The sequence below is a fragment of the Nerophis ophidion genome, linkage group LG02, assembly GCF_033978795.1.
Source record: "Nerophis ophidion isolate RoL-2023_Sa linkage group LG02, RoL_Noph_v1.0, whole genome shotgun sequence".
NCBI classification, from domain to species: Eukaryota; Metazoa; Chordata; class Actinopteri; order Syngnathiformes; family Syngnathidae; genus Nerophis; species Nerophis ophidion.
The window spans coordinates 44,686,364-44,710,948 of record NC_084612.1 but is presented as its reverse complement, the minus strand read 5'-3'; the positions used below and the strand labels follow the sequence as shown (position 1 = coordinate 44,710,948).

General features: G+C 38.3%; 1 protein-coding gene across 1 annotated transcript in view; it reads right to left on the bottom strand.

Moving 5' to 3' along the window:
• The window catches only part of bnc1 (basonuclin zinc finger protein 1), a 49,376-nt gene extending 25,411 nt beyond the window's left edge, over positions 1 to 23,965 (bottom strand). The window contains exon 1 of the mRNA XM_061884407.1: positions 23,629 to 23,965. Coding sequence (XP_061740391.1) covers positions 23,629 to 23,640 — 12 coding nt within the window. The 5' untranslated portion in view covers positions 23,641 to 23,965. The remainder of the gene's footprint in view (positions 1 to 23,628) is intronic.
• Positions 23,966 to 24,585: the final 620 nt, after the last annotated feature.

Below are 24,585 nucleotides of genomic sequence, written 5' to 3'. Positions count from 1 at the left end.
TGCAATCAGTTGATAAAACATTGTCCTTTACAATTATAAAAGTAAAAAAAAAAATCTACTACTCTGCTAGCATGTCAGCAGACTGGGGTAGCTCCTGCTGAAATCCTATGTATTGAATGAATAGAGAATCGTTTTGATTCGGAAAAATATAGTTTTTGAATCAGAAATCACGTTGAATCGAAAAAATTGATTTATAATCGAATCGCGACCCCAAGAATTGATATTGTATCGAATCGTGGGACACCCGAAGATTCGCGGCCCTACTAAACCCATAAGATTTCATCGGATTTAGCAATTAGGAGTGACGGATTGTTTGGTAAACGTATAGCATGTTCTATATGTTATACTTATTTGAATGACTCTTACCATAATGTGTTACGTTAACATACCAGGCACCTTCTCAGTTGGTTATTTACTGTATGCGTCATATAACGTACACTTATTCGGCCTGTTGTTCACTATTCTTTATTTATTATAAATTGCCTTTCAAATGTCTATTCCTGGTGTTGGGTTTTTACAAATAAATGTTCCCAAAATATCCGACTTATACTCCAGTGCGACTTATAAATGTTTTTAATCCTTCTTTATTATGCATTTTCGGCAGGTGCGACTTATTCCCCAAAAAATACAGTACATCCTATTTTATAAATTGCACATGCTGTTTAGCGCGAGGTAGATACAGCAAGTGTTTTTATTGATCAAGTCATTTTATTGTATGCTATTTTAGAGAAATTACATACATAGTGGAAGACAAATATGATAGGAATAACACCATCATTTATTTCGCTTTCTGATTTTAAGTTGTTTGTAGTAGATTCCTCAGAAGCAGCAACACTTGAAATACAATACTTTTAAATTTGACCAGACACATCACGTATACTTGCACAAAGTATCGGTATTGGATCGGTGCTGTCAGTACCAGCCTGAATTTTATTCGGTATGGAATCAGAAATAAAATCAAGGGTATCCCACATCACTACTGTTAACTTTGTGCTACTCGGCCAATGTACTGCTTGCTGTAAGCGGAGCCTGTTGCTTAAACCTCAAACTCTAATACCAATGCATTTGAAATATTATTGCCAGGAGAGGGCAGCACATATATCACCTGGAACACAACACGTTTCTTTTCTGTAAAGCCAAATTTTAATAATAATTAAAAGATAATAGTAACTAAAGAATATGTTTTTTTTCCAATTTGTTCTGTTAATTTTTAAATAAATTAATGTTTGTGAAAAACTGAGTATAACTACCTGTCGAAACTATCAAAACATCCATCCATCCATTTTCTACCGCTTTTTCCCTTTCGGGGTCGCGGGGGGCGCTGGCGCCTATCTCAGCTACAATCGTTACGGTCTTTTTTCCCCCAGTCTTATTTTGAAAGAATAAAAAAGTGCCTGTATTCCCAATGAAATGTTTAATGAGAATCAAATAACTGTACTTCCAGACATTAATTGTGGTTAAAGGTGTAACTTAAGTGTTTTTTCAATAGTTTGGGGTCGATTTGGGGACATTATGTCGTTTTGAATCAATCAATCAATCAATCAATGTTTATTTATATAGCCCCAAATCACAAATGTCTCAAAGGACTGCACAAATCATTACGACTACAACATCCTCGGAAGAACCCACAAAAGGGCAAGGAAAACTCACACCCAGTGGGCAGGGAGAATTCACATTCAGTGGGACGCCAGCGACAATGCTGACTATGAGAAACCTTGGAGAGGACCTCAGATGTGGGCAACCCCCCCCCCTCTAGGGGACCGAAAGCAATGGATGTCGAGCGGGTCTAACATGATACTGTGAAAGTTCAATCCATAGTGGCTCCAAGACAGCAGTGAGAGTCCCGTCCACAGGAAACCATCTCAAGCGGATCAACAGCGTAGAGATGTCCCCAACCGATACAGGCGAGCGGTCCATCCTGGGTCCCGACGAGCGGTCCATCCTGGGTCTCGACTCTGGACAGTCAGTACTTCATCCATGGTCATCGGACCGGACCCCCTCCACAAGGGAGGGGGGGACATAGGAGAAAGAAAAGAAAAGAAGCGGCAGATCAACTGGTCTAAAAAGGAGGTCTATTTAAAGGCTAGAGTATACAGATGAGTTTTAAGATGAGACTTAAATGCTTCTACTGAGGTAGCATCTCGAACTGTTACCGGGAGGGCATTCCAGAGTACTGGAGCCCGAACGGAAAACGCTCTATAGCCCGCAGACTTTTTTTGAGCTCTAGGAATCACTAGTAAGCCGGAGTCTTTTGAACGCAGATTTCTTGCCGGGACATACGGTACAATACAATCGGCAAGATAGGCTGGAGCTAGACCGTGTAGTATTTTATACGTAAGTAGTAAAACCTTAAAGTCACATCTTAAGTGCACAGGAAGCCAGTGCAGGTGAGCCAGTACAGGCGTAATATGATCAAACTTTCTTGTTCTTGTCAAAAGTCTAGCAGCCGCATTTTGTACCAACTGTAATCTTTTAATGCTAGACATTGGGAGACCCGAAAATAATACGTTACAGTAATCGAGACGAGACGTAACAAACGCATGGATAATGATCTCGGCGTCTTTAGTGGACAAAATGGAGCGAATTTTAGCGATATTACGGAGATGAAAGAAGGCCGTTTTAGTAACGCTTTTAATGTGTGACTCGAAGGAGAGAGTTGGGTCGAAGATAATACCCAGATTTTTTACAGAGTCACCTTGTTTTATTATTTGGTTGTCAAATGTTAAAGTTGTATTATTATTTTTTGCGGTGGACATGAGCACTTGCTACTTTTTCATGACATAAGAACTAATGCCCTTCGGAGTGAACATCTGTGTTTTGCATATCAGATCATTTATTCTACACCTGACAAAAAAAAATCGACCCCCAAAAAATGTCCACTGCACAGAATGCACGCTCTCAAGAGGATTTGACAGCAGAGAAGAGTATTCACTTCTGATACTGTTGTTGTTATTGCATTTAGGAAAATATATTTTCTGACAACAAAAAACTATTGTGGTATATTGTATTCCTTTATTTTGCTGCTTTAATTTGTCAGTCTCAGGAGGGGATAATGTGCCAAACTTTTTTTACAAAGTAATTTTGTGGTCCTATTTTCCTTTTCTACTGCCTGACAAGAGGACTTGGGCATACTTAGACCAGCAAATTATTCAATACCAATTGATTCCAGAAACACACACGCACACACACTGACACACAAAGGTAAGCTGAGTTGAGAGGGTTGAAGTGTTGAGCTTGTCTGCTAATGGGTCTTTTCATAAAGAACAGGAACAGAAAGTCTCGGACATGCAGACGTCAAAGTGAAGAATTGTACGTTTTTGTGGTTTGCTGCTGACCTGGCAAGAACCTGACAGAGCGCTCAAGAGCACTGATACAATAAAAATGTATGCGCTTCTTTGCCCTGTCTCACTCAAAAAAAAAAAAAAAAGAACATTTAGGGTACAGAAAGTGAAGGAAAAGCATCTGAGATTTATGATCAAAGCTGGTGTTGTTAGTGCTTCATGTTGTAGAGCTCACTCTCTGCATCTATAATGTATGATCAGTGGGCTTTGGATACTCCAGCAGCATGCTGAGCTCCTCTGCTGGACCTCGCTCTGTCTGCAATGCTGGGTGAATGGGGTGGGGTCCCTCAGCCCCTTCTTTCGTGGGATACTTTGCTCTGCTCTGTTACTTTGCTTTGCTTTGCTTTGCTCTGATTTCACTTTATACCACTGGGGCTCTTCCTATAAAGCATTTTTATTTAATACGTTTTTCAATATGAATTCAAACTACCTTTAACAGCAGACAAAATAGCATTTATTGTTTTCCCCTGCTTTCTGAAATTTACCATGAAATATAACCAATTAAATACTTCAATGTTTGGTACAAACCCCGTTTCAATATGAGTTGGGAAATTGTATTAGATGAAAACTTAAACAGAATACAATGATTTGCAAATCCTTTTCAACCCATATTCAATTGAATGCACTACAAAGATAAGATATTTGATGTTCAAACTCATAAACTTTACTTATTTTTTTGGCAAATAATAATTAACTTAGAATTTCATGGCTGCAACACGTGCCAAAGTAGTTGGGAAAGGGCATGTTCACCACTGTATTACATCACCTTTTCTTTTAACAACACTCAATAAACGTTTGTGAACTGAGGAAACTAATTATTGAAGCTTTGAAAGTGGAATTCCTTCCCATTCTTGTTTTATGTAGAGCTTCAGTCGTTCAACTGTCGTATTTTACTCTTCATAATGCGCCACACATTTTCGATGGGAGACAGGTCTGGACTGCAGGCGGGCCAGGAAAGTACCCGCACTCTTTTTTTACGAAGCCACGCTGTTGTAACACTTGTCTTGCTGAAATAAGCAGGGGTGTCCATGATAATGTTGCTTGGATGACAATATATGTTGCTTCAAAACCTGTATGGACCTTTCAACATTAATGGTGCCTTCACAGATGTGTAAGTTACCCATGCCTTGGGCATTAATACACCTCCGTACCATCACAGATGTTGGCTTTTGAACTTTGCGCCTATAACAATCCGAATGGTTATTTTCCTCTTTGTTTTGGAGGACACCACGTCCTCTGTTTCCAAATATAATTAGAAATGTGGACTCGTCAGACCACAGAACACTTTTCCACTTTGCATCAGTCCATCTTAGGTGAGCTTGGGCCCAGCCAAGCCGGCAGCGTTTCAGGATATTGTTGATAAATGGATTTGGCTTTGTATAGTAGAGTTTTAACTTGCACTTACAGATGTAGCGACCAACTGTAGCTACTAAAAGTGGTTTTATGAAGTGTTCCTGAGCCCATGTGGTGATATCCTTTACACACTGATGTCGGTTTTTCATGCAGTACCGCCTGAGGGATCAAAAGCACATAATATCATCGCTTACGTGCAGTGATTTCTCCAGATTCTCTGAACTTTTTGATGATATTACGAACCGTAGATGGTAAAATCCCTAAATTTCTTGCATTAGCTCATTGAGAAATGTTGTTATAAAACTGTTCGACAATTTGCTTACAAAGTGGTGACCCTCACCCCATCCTTATTTGTGAATTACTCAGCATTTCATGGAAGCTGCTTTTATACCCAATCATGGCACCCAACTGTTCCCAATTAGCCTGCACATCTGTTGGATGTTCCAAATAAGTGTTTGATGAGCATCCATTTGATTTAAACTTTGAGTAGGAGTTAAAATCCAAACAGAGTTATGTAGCTACATTCTATTTTTAAGTGATTTAATTTCAAATGAAATACATTATTTTGTTGAATCACCGTAACATTCTATCAGCATAAATGCCATAAGGCTATACTTCATGCATTTGCCATATATTCTGTTCACTCTTGTTCACATTTTGCATAGTGTAAGATGTGTATAATAAGATTTAAAGTTGCAAAAAGACATGCACCAAGCAAATGGCACCAAAATGTCCTTAAACTGGTTTAAAGAGTGGCAAAGTAAATATAAAAGCTGTCACTAAACCATTTTGATTAGAAACATGCTTTAGGATGTTTCTCCCCAACAGTCAGAATTTAAAAAATGTTACCAACATATTTTTCCACAAATTTAAGAATCTTTAAATACACATTGACATTGATCCAACACACAAAAGACGTTAAGTCAACAATGCATACATTCATCGACACACAGAACACTTTCATGCAGTTCATCAGGGCCAATCACAAGCCTATGTCAGGAGTCCTGTGATTAGCCAAGAGCCTTTCTAAGCTCAGATAGTTTATGTTTAAGTGTTTGGATTTGAAAAATGTATCGTTTTGCAACCCGACAAAAAAAACACAAGCAGAATAGAGAAAGGCCTATCTATACACCACAGGTTTACAAGTTCATTTTAGGGTTAGTTTACTTTAAAACCGTTTTATGCAAGATATATTTTAGGGGTCCCCACTCTCTCAATCAATGTAGGGGTCCTTGGTGTAGAAAACATTGAATACCCCTGGACTAATTAATAAGAGTTCAAAAAGACTAAAAAAAAGAAGGGATTTTTCTACTTTTCGTCCGACACTTTCAGAAACAAAATACGTAGTTCAGAGGTATGACTAACAAAACACAGTGCATCTAATTTATTTTCACCCCATTCTGCGCCACAACTATTAATATTAATTTGTTAGAAGTACCCCTCTGCATAATATTGTATCCTTATTAACTTTAAAGACATCAGCAACACAAACGAAATATAGATCAATTTAAAATAAAACAGCTGTATTAACATTGTTGTTTAATCCGTAACAGGAAAGATTCAAAAGTAAATACATTTTTCCAAAATTAAAACAATTATCAAATCCTTATTTAAAATGCAAATATTTTAATTGATATTGAAAAATACAATTAAATAAATGCAATAAATAATAGTGAATTCAAATTCATTAACATTAACAATATATAAAAACATTTAAACCTAGAAAACAAAAATTAATAAAACAATTTGTGCCTTTTTTTTATTACACAAATTCACATGGGATTAATGGCTACAATGAGCATATTTTGTAGTGTTCAGCTTTTCAAAGCTGGATTTGAAGCATGATACTGATAAAGCATGATCCCATGGTCACACCCGCATTGCACCATGACCCCGCTAGGGGGCCGTCCCACTATTTGAGAAGCATTGCTATAGAGTGAAATGTTACAAAATCCTGTTTCAGATTTGACAATGGCACGACAGATGAGACACTTACTCAAAGTCTTCACCAACTCTATGCAAACACAACTCCATTCCAAAACTGTATGTTGTCCTAAATACATGATTTTCCTCATTTTTTGCAGAATAAAGAACATTTCAAAAGGTGCAAGGTTGCTGCACCGCTGAAGCACAGTCCACGTTTTCTGTTACTCCGTCAAAAGTTTCCTACTTTTCTGACAAAAGTCCACCCATCAAACAACATATGACATACAATTTCATTGGCTATTCAATCACTGAGATCGGATATAATAGTTACCTTTGTTAGTTTTAATTTTCCTGAAGGAACTCTCCTAAATGAATCAACCAAGTACTATCCAGCTATCTATCTAGAAGACGTATGGAACATTTCCACACACATAAATTAATTAAATTATAGTTCCAAGCAGACAAGGTAAACTGTTTTCTTTTGACTCGAATGAGTTGTCCGTCCAAAGTTCAGAGTTATTTTGGTAGCATGGTGTGGCTAATGCAACCATGCTAACCAAAGTTATGATTAAAAAAATGTGAAAATATGTTCAGATTATAAAAAAATAATGAAGGTGTAAGGTTTGGTGTGTTGGAATACCACTAGGCTACCATGAATTGATTAACGTGGAGCCCAACTTAAACAAGTTAAAAAACTTATTCGGGTGTTACCATTTAGTGGTCAATTGTATGGAATATGTACTATACCGTACAATCTACAAATAAAAGTTTCAATCAATCAATAAATCTTATGGTCAAACATTGAGTATGCTAAGTGTGTAACAGCAGCAATGGATTTGTGTCAGTACTACACTGTCAAAATGTGAGCCGTTCACATTACAGAGTAAACACAGTATACTTTTTCAGGTGTACTAAAGGAAGTATTCCATTTAAGACAGCCAAATAACCATCCCTGTACAGCCATCCATCCATTCAATTCTCTACCGCTTGTCCGTCTCGGGGTCACAGAGTGGCTGGAGCCTATCCCAGCTGCACACGGGTGGAAGGCAGGGTAAACCCTGTGACAAGACGCCAGCTCATTGCAGGAATAACAGAATTATCAGCCTTTTAGCTTCACTTTAAGGTTGTGCGCAATCACATCATAACATTACCAAAGTTTGCCTTTTTGGCATTTACACACTGCATCATAGAGGAAAAATACATAAAATAAAGCATGAAATCCTAATATCTAATGTATACCTGAATAAGTTGTAGAACTATGAGAAGAGTTTTTTTTATAATTTTATAGGAAAATAGCAAAAAAAATGAATGGTAAAAGTTGTTATGTGAGGGTCGCGTCTTACTGTGTGGGTCGTTCTCCTGGGATGCAGACGGACAACTCCTGACGAAAGCGTGAGGTAGTATATGATTCATTCCACATAAATCATCGAACTTACAAAAATACAGGAAACCAACAAAAGGCAGGCGTGCAGAACGCACGAGAAGCTAAGGCGAGACTTAGCACAGGAATCAAAGCATAGAAAACAAGGAATTTCCCCAACTGTTGCATAGGGAAAACAACAAAGCCCGACAGAGCGTGGCGAGCAACGTGACTAAATAGCTCTCTGATTAGTGCCCGGCAGCAGGTGAACGTGGTGAACACTAACCAGAGGCAGGTGAAACCAATCAGTACCCTTGGTAACCAAAACAAACACAGAGGTGCACAAAACGGGAATTAAGGGAGTCCAAAACTAACAGAACATGACGAAACAAAACATGATACGGGTCACGGATCATGACAGAATGTGAGAAAACATGTCAGTATTCCTTATTCATTAGGGTCTTCAAAAAAATTATGCAACTATGTTATTCTTATAGCCAGACCTGTGTTTATTTCCGTACAAAATCACATAATGTAAGAAAAAGTTGTGCATTTACTAGAAATAAGTCCTTGAAAAAAGTGTCTGTTCATATTTTCAGAAAAAGTCTACATTTTACAAGAAAAACTGAAGTTGTTATATATCCCATTCATCCATTTCCTACCGCTCGTCCCGTTTGGGGTCGCGGAGGTGCTGGAGCCTACAAGTCGCTGCATTCGGGCGAAGTCGAGGTACACCCTGGACAAGTCGCCACCTCATCGCAGGGCCAACACAGATAGACAGACAACGTTCACACTCACATTCACACACTAGGGCCAATTTGGTGTTGCCAATCAACCTATCACCAGGTGCATGTCTTTGGAAGTTGGTGGAAGCCGGAGTACCTGGAGGGAACCCACACAGTCACGGGACGAACATGCAAACTCCACACAGAAAGATCCCGAGCGCAGGATCGAACCCTTGACCTTCGTATTGTGAGGCAGACGCACTAAACCGTCCTCCGCCGTGCTGCTACAATATATGAATATGTTTTAAAAGTAAGCTGATAAAATAAGTGTGTTGATTAAACTTGGCAAGGAGTCATGCAAGAACACTTGTTTTTTCTCCATCCTCTTGGTTTTCTTTATCCCATCTTTGCGAGGTTCCGCCCATGTGGCGTCATATCAGCCCACTAGGGATATTGTTATTATAAAAACTACATAAAGCAGTGTCGTATGTTTACATCGAGTGGTCTGCTGCTTCCTTGATTCCCGTAAGTTTATTCTAGGTCATAAATCCAGCATCTAAACCTTGACAGAAGAAGTCTGAGTAGGTATTCCGAGTATACTTGATACACTTTGACAGCCATTTAGGACCCGAAAATGGCCAGAACGACACAATAAGACGCTTGGTCTCCCTCCCACCCCATTTCTTTGCAAGGATTATGAGACATTCTTGTCACAGTTATTTGGTGACGAACCCCAAGATGCAGAGAAGGAGGCAGGCATTTGGTAAGTAAACATGATTTAATAAAGATACTAAGACAAAAACAAAACCGAAAGGCACGCACATGGGCGGATATAACAAACTAAGGGCTATGAACAAACTATTTGGAAGCAGGGAACAAAAAACAGTAAGCTACAAAACATCTACCAAGTATAGCTTACCGCTACGCTGCATTCACACGACCAGTAGGAATGACAAGTAGAAAATGACATTGACACGGCACTACAATGATCCAGCAACTGACATAAGACAAAGGAGGTACAAATAGGAGCCGGCTGATTGGCAACAGGTGTGGCCAGATGCCAATCAGCCGCAGCTGAAGGGGAACACAGCACTCAGGGAACAAGACAGGAAGCTGACAAAATAAGAGCACTAGACAGGAACTAAGGACAGGAAATACTAAACACACTGAGGGGGAACACAGCACACAGGGAACAAGCCAGGGAGCTGACAAATTAAGAGCACTTGACAGGAACTAAAAGACAGGGAATACTAAACACAGGAAACAGACAAATGCAGAGGAAAAAAATAAAACATTGAAAAACTGTCAGGGGAAAGCCTGACAATTCTTCACCTAAATGGGAATATATGAACATCCCAGCAGTCCTAATGACAGCAGACCTTGCACAGTATATGATGTTTTATTATGTTTGTTGGTTCCTCATAAAGTCTAATAATCAGTGATGTAGAAAAAAAAGCAAACGTTAAATATTATAAATAAATATTACAACAAATGTGCCCGTTACTACATTACATGTATACTTATATCATGTATATAAAACCTTAATGGAGGTGTTTGGATTATTTGGAATAACGTGGCTCCCAGAGGCTCCACTGTAAGCAGACCTTTGATCGCATTTCTTTAATATCTAGAATGCAATAAAAAAACAAAAAAAACATCCATTATCGTGTCTTTCATATTGATTGTGAACGATAAGCAAAATGAAAAAAATGCAGTTCCCCTTTAAAGTAATGTAAGAACAATCAAGACAGTACTCGTCTACTGACTGCTGTAGAGCTCCTTGTTACATCACAGAGCATAATTGGTGGGGTTCTTCACAGACAGCAAAACAGAATAAATTTAATTCTGGCTGTCAGAAATATTTGAGTGACTCAGCAGAGGAAAAAAGCTGCCTGGACAAAGACATTGAGGGGACGGACTGGGACTTGTTGGACTATGTCGGAAAATTCATCGATTAGCCGCACTGAGTGACACTTCTATGGAAACAAGCGGCATTGGTGCCAGCGGAATGTGTCTCATCCAAGAACCCATTTTACCATGAGACACTGAGCAGTTTATGAACACAATTCCTAAATGTGTTCCACCTTAATAGGCATATTATGACTCAGCAGAAATGCAGGATGTGAGAAAAGCAAAACGTGATTGAGACCTTTCACTTTCCTTTCTAGCAGACTTTGACGCAAATGATACAAGCAAGCAGAGAAACATGTGACTAGTGCACACAGCTGCAGTTTATCTAGTCTACAGTTGTCATTTTACTAGAGTACAGTTGTATTTCTTATAAATATAACAGTAATTTTACAAGTATAACATTTTAATTTTACTTAAATAAAGTTATAATTGTATTTATTAGTTTTTGATTGCTTTTGTGAAAACATGCTGACAAGTGTTAATGATTGGCTACGTTTACACTGCAGGTCAAACTGGCCCAAATTGGATTTTTTTCAAAACCTGATTTTTACCAGCTCACTGTTTACACTGCAAGTAAAGTGTGATCTCTAGAACATATATTAACGTTGTTGGGTAACTTATGGCACACTGAAAAAGCTTAACCCATTGTTACAATAACAATCTACAAGATTAATATAGGTTGCCTCTCTCTCTTCCGCTCCATCTTTCAGTATTTTTTTTTTTTTATCTCTAGTTATCATGATGTATATGTATTGTTGCATTTGAACACCTGCATTGTTGATAATAGAGGTAAACTATTGGTATTGTTCATGATCAATAGTGCTTTTTCAATTGGTATTTGTATTGCTCCAGTTGTAGTGTAAAAATGCTCATTGTCATTTCTATATTATTATTTATTTCACTAACTGCTTCTTTGCTATCATTTTTACGAACATATTTGTACATATCGTATGTGCTGGTATTGTTCTATTGTTGTTGTTGTTTTTGTTGTTATTGTTGTGTTTGCTGTTGTTGTTTTTGTCTCTCTGTCTAATCCCCCTGTTACACAATGTCCCCCTCTGTCTCTCTTTCTATCCCCTACCTGCTACGGCCCAGCTGCACCAAATGATAATATAAATACATTTAATAAAGTCAAATATAGATAAGGCAACAAGAGAAGTATCCTACACTTCTCTTTTGTAAAGTAAATCTGAACAGCCGATATGGGCATCTACATCAACTATATGATTTGCCTGGGAAGCTGGACAGGACAAAAAAAAAAAAAAGTGATCTGTATCAGACTCCAGTATAAATGCACACTTCGATAAAGGGAAAACAAAGGAAGATCACCGGATACCGTAAATCAGGGGTCACCAACCTTTTTGAAACCAAGAGCTACTTCTTGGGTACTGATTAATGCAAAGGGCTACCAGTTTGATACACACTTAAATAAATTGCCAGAAATTGCCAATTTGCTCAATTTACATTTAACTCTATGTTATTATTAATAATCAATTATATGTATCTTTGTGGAAACACTGATCATCTTAATGATTTCTAACAATAAATATATATTTTGATGACATGTTTTAAATAATTTAAAATCCAATCTGCACTTTGTTAGAATATATAACAAATTGGACCAAGCTATATTTCTAACAAAGACGAATCATTATTTCTTCGAGACTTTCCAGAACAAATTTTTTTATAGAAATTCATAAGATTTTGAAATAAGATTTAAATTTGGTTCTACGGATTTTCTAGATTTGCCAGAATATTTTTTATTTATTTTAATCATAAGTTTGAAGAAATATTTCATAAATATTATTTGTCAAAAAAACAGAAGTTAAAATTAATAATTAAATTAAAATGTATTTATTATTCTTTACAATAAAAAAAAACATACTTGAACATTGATTTAAATTGTCAGGAAATAAGAGGAAGGAATTTAAAAGGTAAAAAGTTATCTGTGTTTAAAAATCCTAAAATAATTTTTAAGGTTGGATTTTTTTCTCTAAAATTGTCTTTCTGAAAGTTATAAGAAGCAAAGTAAAAAAATAAATGAATGTATTTAAACAAGTGAAGACCACGTCTTTAAAATATTTTGTTGGATTTTCAAATTCTATTTGAGTTTTGTCTCTCTTAGAATTAAAAATGTCCAGCAAAGCGAGACCAGCTTGCTAGTAAATAAATACAATTTTAAAAATAGAGGCAGCTCACTGGTAAGTCCTGCTATTTGAGCTATTTTTAGAACAGGCCAGCGGGCGACTCATCTGGTCCTTACGGGCGACCTGGTGCCCGCGGGCACCGTGTTGGTGACCCCTGTTGTAAATCAACAAGGAAGTCGCTACTACTGCTAAGAAATAAAATAAATATCGCCACCATAGATATGGTCGCGTCAGATTTGGTGTGCAGTGTAAACTTGTCCAGATAAAACTTTTACATCTGTGCCACAGGTATGTGTGGGTATTCTCACTAACATGATGTCGACAGTGCGATTAAAATCAGAGTAACCGAGCCGAAAAACAAAGTAAATATTGGCATTTGGAGTGTTGGGCAGTAGCAGCATTATAAGTACAAATGATAACTACATTTCTTGGTAGCGTAGTTGTAACATTGCTTTTTTCTACAGCAAATATATTTTCTGTGCTCAAGCTAAAGTACCTTCGAAACAAGATTATATTTTCCCAGGCACTACTATGAGTTGGTATTTTTATGGAAAACACCAGAGTGTTTATTATTAACCACCTTGAATTGACTTATACTGTCTTTAAGTTGAAGTGGAGTGGTAATTGTTTTTGTTTTTTTTACCCCTGGCAACATTTGGGGGCCACAATAGTTCATTATGTTAAGCTCATGATTGCGTAAGTTGAATAATGCAAACACGTTTGTTACTGGATACTTTCTGATACGCTTCTGCCTTGAAAACTTTGTATGCGTAAATAATATGCAACTATAATTTATTTGTTTATATTGACAAATATAATATTGTTCAATTATTGGTCAACGCTAATGCTGTAAACATTGGCATGTATTTCTGGCCCTAAAACAAATACAAATAAGGTCCCACCCAATTTTAGTCCTGTTTGCTGATGGCAGATTTGGAGTTTCTTAAGCCTGACATCAATGACAAAAGACCATTTCCGCATACCCTTATTATCCATCCATCCATCCATCTTCTTCCGCTTATCCGAGCAGCCTAAGCAGGGAAGCCCAGACTTCCCTCTCCCCAGCCACTTCGTCTAGCACATAGTCTTCTCAGCGTGTCCTGGGTCTTCCCCTTGGCCTCCAACCGGTTAGTCGTGCCCTAAACACCTCCCTAGGGAGGCGTTCGGGTGGCATCCTGAGCAGATGCCCAAACCACCTCATCTGGCTCCTCTCCATGTGGAGGAGCAGCGGCTTTACTTTGAGTTCCTCCCAGATGGCAGAGCTTCTCACCCTATTTCTAAGGGAGAGCCCCCCCACCCGGCGGAGGAAACTCATTTCGGCCGCTAGTCCCGTGATCTTATCCTTTTGGTCATAACCCAAAGCTCATGACCATAGGTGAGGATGGGAGCGTAGGTCGATCGGTAAATTGAGAGCTTCGCCTTCCAGCTCAGCTCTTTCTTCACCACAACGGATCGATACAACGTCTGCATTACTGAAGACGCCGCACCGATCTGCTTCCCTCACTCGTGAACAAGACTCCTAGGTACTTGAACTCCTCCACTTGGGGCAGGGTCTCCTCCCCAACCCGGAGATGGCACTCCACCCTTTTCCGGGCGAGAACCATGGACTCGGACTTGGAGGTGCTGATTCTCATTCCGGTCGCTTCACACTCGGCTGCGAACCGATCCAGCGAGAGCTGAAGATCCCGGTCAGATGAAGCCATCAGAACCACATCATCTGCAAAAAGCAGAGACCTAATCCTGCGGTTACCAAACCGGAACCCCTCAACGCCTTGACTGCGCCTAGAAATTCTGTCCATAAAAGTTATGAACAGAATCGGTGACAAAGGACAGCCTTGGCGGAGTCCAACCCTCACTGGAAATGTGTTCGACTTACTGCCGGCAATGCGAACCAAGCTCTGGCACTGATCTCACGATCCACTCTTCCCTCACTCGTGAACAAGACTCCTAGGTACTTGAACTCCTCCACTTGGGACGTGGAACGTCACCTCGCTGGGGGGGGGAAGGAGCGGATACTTATTTTTATTTTCACAAAATCTTTTTTTTTTTTTACAAATCAAGGAAATAATTACCTGGACATAGGTGGACTTTGCTTTGAGGGCAAAACTTAAAAGATTTACAAGTGTAGAAGATGGTAGGTTTTTTGTTTTTGTGTAATTTGTGTGCACTATTGATTTTGTTTTGATCAAACAATTGGATGTAATAAAGTAGATTATGGAAATAGTTATAATGTTGTGTTGATATTGTTACGTTGTCAATAGCACTCACCATTAATAAATGAAAACATTTACACTTAATACTGATGGATGATTGGTATAGGAGTCAGCAGCATAAAACATCCCTAATTTAAATAACTATTCTATGGTGGCCGACAGGCAAAGGCTCCAAACACGAACATGATCTAAAACCAAAACCATTATAAAACACATGCAAATTAAAAATGCAGCAATAACTTAAATGTAGCAGGGTCAACAAAAAATGCAAAAGAAACATGCTGCAAAACCTAAAAATAACTGCATTAGAAAGGCCTAAAGAAATTAGCGGGGTTCCAAAAAGGAAAGTTATATACGAGAAAAAGTATATTTGTATTATTGTCTTTGACTGTACAATTTTAAAAAGTCACAATGAAAAATGAAGACGTTGAATGCAGTTTGAGGCTAAAATGGGAGAGTGTAGCTTTCAGCTGTTGTTGATTAATATAAAATCACTCCTGCATTTTGACAATCTTGTCACATCTAACAGACAAATCAACACAAGCCTTTTCAGTGGCAGCGTCCATGTTGCTGTGTGTGTGTGTGAGTGTAGCTAGGTGACGAGAGGGGGTCCAAAGGAGCTGCAGCGCAGTTTGAGGGAATGCTAACAGGGTAAAAGATACACGCGGCTTCAGTAAACACACCCTGCACAATTTGTTCGCACCATGTAAGACTGGCGAAGATGCCAATTCACACACACACACACACACACACACGCACGCACGCACGCACGCATGCACGCACCCACGCACGCGCGCACGCACGCACGCACACACACACACAAACACACACACAATCATATGCAAAGAGCAATGGAATACAAGTTGTAGAGAGTGTTTGTGTCTCTTTGTGTCTGTGTGTGCAAGTGTGTGTGTGGTTCCTCAGGGTCCATCCATCCATCCATTTACTACCGCTTTTCCCGTTCGGGGTCGCAGGGGGTACTGGAGCCTATCTCAGCTGCATTCGGGCGGAAGGCGGAGTACACCCTGGACAAGTCGCCACCTCATCACAGGGCTAACACAGATAGACAGACAACATTCACACTCACATTCACACACTAGGGCCAATTTAGTGTTGCCAATCAACCTATCCCCAGGTGCATGTCTTTGGAGGTGGGAGGAAGCCAGAGGGAACCCACGCAGTTACGGGGAGAACATGCAAACTCCACACAGAAAGATCCCAAGCCCGGGATTGAACTCAGGACCTTCGTATTGTGAAGCACACGCACTACCCCCTATACCAACGTGCTGCCCACTCCTCAGGGTCATGTAGCACAAAAGATGTGATGGAGGTACATAGGACACAAGAGACAACAACAGAAATGAATTTATTAATAAATTCTAAATACGACTACTTAAATCATTCAATACAATATTTGAATACAATTTATCCCCAAAGCCTAGAAATAATACAAAAAGTGTTTCATTTGATTCATTATTAAATAATTATTTTAAAAACAGCTATAATTACATAATTCTAAGAAGTAAAAATGGAAGAAATTACATCAAGTAATATCATTGAAAATATTATTGAGAATATTTATTTAGATTGTTTAGAACAAATATTTGTAAATAATATTATATATTTTTTAAATTAAAATATGTTTTAATATACACAGTGGGTCTTTGAAGTCTAATTATTAAACACAGAACATGTTTAATTAATTTCAAAGTGTAAATAAATAAGTAGTTATTTGAAAACTAATCACAAATAAAAATTATTCTGAATATTGAAACTTGTAAAAAATTATATTATCAGTAGGGCTGTCAAAGTTAATGCGATTACAAGGTAACATAAGTTTCTTTTAATGGTACTATATTTTCTATTCTCGCAAATATCGAGCTTCCTGGGACCTTCAGTCCACAATGTGGCGGTGGTAAAAAAAAAAAAAAAAGCTTTCTAGCTGATTTTGAGTCACAGTAACAACCAGAGCAGAAATGGACAAAGAAAAACGTTCACTAAATGACAAGTTTAGCTTTCACTCTCTAAACAAGACCAACGTTTTTTCCATCCACATCTCTGGGAGTGGCAGCCCAGTGGAGCAGTGGTTAGTGCTTATGCCTCACAATAAGAGGGTTCAATTCCCGGGCTCAGGGTTTTTCTGAGTGGAGTTTGCATGTCCTTCCCGTGACTGTGTGGGTTCCCTCCGGGTACTCCGGCTTCCTCCCACCTCCAAAGACATGCACCTGGGGATAGGTTGATTGGCAACACTAAATTGGCCCTAGTGTGTGAATGTGAGTGTGAATGTGTTGGCAATGTGATGAGGTGGTGACTTGTCCAAGATGTACCCTTGCGCCCAAGTGCAGCTGGAATAGGCTTCAGCCCCCTGCGTCGCTAAGACGGACAAGCGGTTGAAAAATGGATGGATGGATGGATCTCTGGGACGTATCACTGGAAACCCTAGTTGTTAGTGACAGTTGTGTTCCCAAGTCAGCGTGTTGCAAGCAACTTTTTTTTTCTCAAGTCAGTTACAAAGCTGGTAAGTCACAGGTTGCGTTTTTTTTTGGGGGGGGGGGCTTGTTTTTGAATGTGTGGTTGTTTATTTTGGCTTGCTTTTCTGTTTCCACAATATAGTAAAACACGACTGTGCTGGTAAGATAGCTGGTCCTTTCTACATAGCGTTTCCTGGTTAATGCGCCCTAGGTCGACTTGGCACGCCACCAAACACACGCATGCAAATGACACATGTGCAACTACTCCAAAGCCCAGACTGACAGAGAAACACGTAATGAAGCACAGTGAGAATTAGTGGAGAAAACTTAAAAAGTATAATGACAAAAAAAAAAAAAAAGCAACAGCTTACCTGGGCTGATTGATGTTCATAACATGGTTTGAAGTTTTGGAATTGTTACACCCATATATATATATATATATATATATATATATATATATATATATATATATATATATATATATATATATATATATATATATATATATCTAAATGATATATACATAATATATGTAAATGATGCTTTTCTACCTTCAAGGTACTCAAAGCGCTTTGACACTATTTCCACATTCACCCATTCACACACACATTCACACACTGATTGCGGGAGCTGCCATTTAAGGCACTAACCACGGCCCATCAGGAGCAAGGGTGAATTGTCTTGCTTTAGGACAGAGCAGACGTGACTAGGTTGGTAGAAGCTGGGGATCGAACCATGAACCGTCAGGATGCCACACCATCCCCATATATACACATCTATGTATATATATATATATATACTGTATATATATATATATATATATATATATATATATATATATATATATATATATATATATATATATATATATATATATATAGGGTTGTACGATATTGCGGTACTTATATAATAAAGTGTTGCGGTACTGATCAATTGAAATCGGTACAATACCACCTTTGAAAAATACCGGTAACAGTCTTTCATCTGAATGCCGCTATACCGCGGTGACGACAGAGTTGAGGCGCATGATGTTGAGTATTTCGACACGCACACACAAAGTGCATACAAACAATCGTGGTGGGCTAGAATGGCAAAAAAACGACAGTTCTACTGGTTAATAAATGGGGTGCGTGAAGCGCAATATGGTGGTATTTGGGCTTCAAAACTAACTGTAAAGCTGATGCTTTAAACAGGGAGATGCCACGTTGAAATTGCTATTCTACTCCTTTCCTGCTTGTCGGCTCCCAGCCCGTGGTCGAGCAGCGCAGGGAACGTGTTCCCTTCAGGTCCGATGTTTTGTCGGGGGTAACACCCTTCACTTTCCCTGGCAATGGGTCCGCAAAGTTCCGCTCTTTGGTCGGAAACACGAGGCCGTTGATTAGTTACAACTTGGTCACTTTATTTATTATTTCCACAGGGCACACCCGGACATCCACCATGCTATTGACACTCCTGCACATGCTACCGCTACCTCTCCTTACTTGCCCACTCACTTGCTCACGTCACTCACCCCCCCATATTGCCATTCTTAAAGGAGCACACTCACATACGCTACTCTCACAACAGCTGTATTGAAACACAACTCGCCAAATGTGGCGATTTGTATAATCACTTTTGCTTCAGACCTGGGTAAACAGTAGGTCAGCAAACTCCTTCTCTCGCTCTTTACTCGCCCACTCAATGACTGACATTACTCAGCCAACACGTTGCTATTCTCACAAACACACATAAGCTACTCTCTTGAGTAAAGCAGCTCCCCTGCTGTGCACATGTAGATACATAACATGTAGATACATAACATGTAGATACTTAACATGTAGATACGCAGACGCGCACACAGCTGCATGGCTCGATGCCAAATATTTGCGTAGTTATATCTGCCCAATTAGCAGTCAACCAATGTAGGTGAAATGACTGAATTTTCCAACAAATTCCTGCTATCTGCATTTTGTCTTTAATATATCTGTTTTACCTGCCACATGGCTTATCTGTGTACATTTATCCATAGTTTTGTATTTAGCATTTTTCTTAAAGCACAGACCAGGAGTGGCAACAATACATCATGAATAATTTAATATAATGTCAGTAAAACTTTGTCAATCTAATCTTCGATTATGGCAGACTATATGTAATATGTAAAATTGTAAATTGTTTTTGAGGGCAACAAAAAAGCCCAATGTGTTTAAATTTATATTTTAAACTTTTTCTTTGACCGTAATGTAGTGTAAGATTTTCTGTTAAAATAAAGCCAATATTGATTTTTTTTTGTCGTTCCCTTTATTTGGAAAAGTATCAACAAGTATCAATATTTATTTTGGTACCTGTACTAGCTCTTCCCGGGGGATCCAAAGGCGTTCCCAGGCGAGCCAGGAGACATAGTCTTCCCAACGTGTTATTATATGTTATGAACTAAACGTGTAATATATGCATTTTTCCCCATCTGTCCAGACAACAGGGACACATACACAAACTATTAACAATGCGGATGCTCGCCAATACGTGAGAGTTAATGGTATGGATTACTACGACAAGCAACAAATTAAAAGACACCTGTTTGACTAAATGACAGACTAACTTTTTTTTCTAATTTACATTTCTAACATACATTGTAAACAAAAGTATAATTAAAAAGCCCCCTATTGTATTATTCTTCCTACATACGACAATTTACCCTGATGTTTTAGTCAATTAAACATCTGCTAAAAGCCCCCAAAACAATTATAGTCATTCGTTCAATTTGTCCCGTGTATCTTCTTCAGGGTCATCACCTTTAAATAAATAAATAAATAAATGGGTTGTACTTGTATAGCGCTTTTCTACCTTCAAGGTACTCAAAGCGCTTTGACACTACTTCCACATTTACCCATTCACACACACATTCACACACTGATGGAGGGAGCTGCCATGCAAGGCGCCAACCAGCACCCATCAGGAGCAAGGGTTAAGTGTCTTGCTCAGGACACAACGGACGTGACGAGGTTGGTACTAGGTGGGATTTGAACCAGGGACGCTCGGGTTGCGCACGGCCACTCTCCCACTGCGCCACGAGTCGTAAATGACAACTTAAGTCTAAAAGTAAAAATAAACACGTTTGTTTTTCTTGTAATTTGACTTATATTTCCGCTTGTTATTCAAGTAAAATCGTTTGTGTCTTGCATCTTTTAAGCATTGTTTACACGCCTACACAAGTACCCAAACAAGTATGTATAATGTGTTGCTGCAACGCTCATCCCACTGTTGGTCAATCGTGTATCCCACGGAAGCTAAGACCAAAAAGACACAAGAGAAGTGATCCGACACATTTTCGCAGGTGAGGACTCATGCATAAATGCATATTCAGACAACACTGTCAAATATACAGTACAGTACTTGATGGTATTTACTTTAAATGACATCGCACATAACAATTTTATTGTTTTATTTCCCCAAATGTTTTCCTTTTTTTGTTTGTGCTTCATCAATTCACACGTTACATTCTGTTAGTTTGTTTCCTCATATTTGCTTATTAATTCATTCATCTTTGATCATTTTGAATAGCTTTCATTTATTTTATTCACCTGTATATTTCATTTAAAAAAATTCCATCAAATTATTTTGCCTTTTCTTATTTCTTGTTTAGCACTACATAATCTATAGTCTGTATGTTAGATTACTCAAATTTGTTTGAGTTTGAGTTTGAGTTTGAGTTTGAGTTTGAGTTTATTTCGAACATGCAAGCATACAACATGATCATCACAATTTCCAGTTTCCCTTTTCAACATGTTCGAAAAGGAGTAGGAAGAAGCAGAGCTTATTTAATCCTACCCCTTTTCTTTACATAACAGTTGCTAAAACTTTTGTTCACTTCCTGTTCTCAATGTATTCACAATGTATACTCCTTAAGTAATAAGTAATTACGATAAAAATAAATATATAAATAAATAATTGGTGAAGTAAATTTTATTCCATACGATGAGATAAGTAAGATTATTTTGAGAATGAATGGGTGAGTAAAATCAGAATGTTTATCATAGTTCTTCTTTTTTGTACTTTGTAAACCCTTCTAGTTTGAAGAGTTTCTTGAAGTGGATCATATTAGTACATTGTTTGATTGCTTTGCTTAATCGATTCCATAATTTAATTCCACATACTGATATACTAAAAGTCTTAAGAGTTGTACGTGCATACAAATGTTTTAAATTACATTTTTCTCTAAGTTTATATTTCTCTTCTTTTATTGAGAAGAATTGTTGTATATTCTTGGGAAGCAGGTTATAGTTTGCTTTGTGTATAATCTTAGCTGTTTGCAATTCCACTATGTCATAAAATTTCAGTAACTTTGATTCAATAAATAAAGGATTTGTATGTTCTCTATATCCAACAATATGTATTATTCTAACTGATCTTTTTTGTAACACTGTTGGTGAATGAAGTGTACTTTTGTAATTATTTCCCCAAATAATTACAAAATAATTTCATCATTTGTATCAAATCAATTTAATTTGTCATATTATTATTCTTATTGACATATCTATTTTATATTTTAAATCTTATCATCAGTATTAGTTTAATATTTGTTTCTTATTCATCAATGTATCTTAAATCGTTTAGTAATTTAGTTTTTTTATTATTATTCACTGATTGTACATTTGATTTACATTTTTTTCAATATTGTTTGTCTTTTCTTCTTCCTTGTTTCCCACTTGTTTACTTCATAATCTATATTCTGTCTATTTATTTGCCCATTTATAAATGTATCTTGAATGTATCTTTAATCATCACAATTCTTTTTATTATTGTTCTCATATCTATTTTTTTAAGCTTTTTTCCCCTCCCTCATAACTTCAGAAGACAGCACTGTATTCCTACACAAATTCTGTACTGTCCATATTAGAACATGGTGATATTTAAACGCATGAAACATTACAGTGTGCATGAATTATCAGTAATATAAATCGAGAAATGGTTAAATAAGATCCGCTTCTTCCTGCTACTTTTTGTGCATGATGAATTGTTTTATTTAATGTCACTTTGTTCAAGTCCTGAACAAATGACCAATATTAAAATATGCCAATACCAAACAGTAGCAGCAAATAACTCAATGAGTTTTTCTGCTTGTAGTAATTCAGCAATATCCATCAGCCCTACCAAATAAAAGAAAATTAAAGGGGACAAATTCTGTCAAAATGAATTGTGAAAGCTGATTAACTAAAAATGAAATAAAATGCTGTACACAAAATGTGGAATTACGTGAAAAGTGGGAATTTTTGGGTCGTGTCAAAATGTTATTTTCATTTGTTTTGACGATATAATTGTTTGATGAATTAAGTTACTTTCGTTTCACGGCAAGTTTGTTGGCTGACGAATGTGGAATTCCAGGAAAACTAAGAATTTGCAAAACATGGACATTAGATATCCTGGTGACCCCAATGAGTTGCACTTCTGTTGATCAAAAAGGTTTGGGAAATGTGAGAATGTTGTAAAGAATTTGTAAAAGTGAGTTATCAATGGAAATTTAACAACAAAACAAGAACTGGAACAACTAAAAATACTGACATTTTTTTAGGAATGTGTAAGAAATTATATTTTGTTGGAATATTTGGACATTTTGAAAGAGTTCAGCATTGACACAATACTTTGTATCCATACTCACACTTACTATACACTTTTTCATATTCGAAACTTTTAGAGCCTTTGGGTGGCAGGGTGCGGTATATCTTGAAGGCTCATTTGAAAATGAGAGTATTTTACACTTCAACTATTATACTGGTTGCTGACATCAACACATTATCAAACAATGTTGAAAAGGAACAAGTAGTACGTCTTGTCAAGACTTGCACTTTTGCTTCAAAAGAACAACAGAGAACATGTGTGGGGAAGATGAGCAATGTTACAGGTAAATATGGGAAATCACTTAGTTACAGTAGCCACATTAACCAACCCCATTCTTAAAAAACAAAAACAAAAACATACAGTATGAAAAATATCCAGTATTATGTATATTAGGGTATTTGAAAATAAATAAGAAGCATGTTTATGTATCACCCATACTTGTGCAATCAGAGCTTAAATGCACACATATTCCAGTTTATGTGCGTGCGACTACAAAAAGTGCAACCCTAAAACACCTGAGTACATGTGCCTGCACACCTCATCGTACATGTCAAACTTCTCCCATGCAAGAAGTTAGTGTTCTTCTTACCTCCTCCGCCATTGTCAGTCAGATGCTTCCAAAGGTACCACCGAGGTTGGCCATTCCCAGCTGTCCCGCAAAACAAACTCTTTCCAACTCCCCTGCTCTCACGATCAGAAAGAGTCTACACCCCAAACTCCCAATGCATGTGTGCTGCATGTACACGTACACACTGGTACACCTATTCCACACTAAAGCACAGCGATGTGTGCACTTTTACTCTCACTTAACACACGCCTCCTCTGCTTTCTCCTCTAATGTTGCCATGGACTGGCTACTAAACTACTCAAGATGTTCTGTGTGCGCGTGTATGTGTGTGTGTGTGTGTGTGTGAGTGTAGAAACTGGGCACATGGGATTGGAATGAGATCCTCCCACTCGGCATTCTCACCTCTGGAGCCCCCTCCCTTGCCTTAACACACACACACACAAACACACACACATACACACACACACACACACACGCACACGCATAGAGGTGTGCGGGTGCCACACACACACACACACACACACACACACACACACACACACACACACACACACACACACACACACACACACACACGCGCGCACACACACACACACACACGCACACACACACACACACACACACACACACACACACACACACACACACACACACACACACACACACACTTGGAGTCACAGGGCAGTCCCCTCACAGCTGGCTGGAAGAGGGCATGACACTCATCTTTCACAGAGATTTGATCAAAAGGAACCACAAAGGCTGGAGGCTCTTCCAATGCAGTCAGGGGAGACTCACCCCACACACTCCCCATCCGCCCTTCGCCAGCCCCCCCCCCCCTCCACCCTCTTCTTTCTGCGAGTAGCGCCTAAATCAACGCCGCCCCTCTGGTTGCACATATCCCAGCGTGTGTGTCTGGATTCACCTTAACACAGCCCCGTGAACAAGCCTCCATAACAAGTTAGGCCTTGTGCCGTCAGG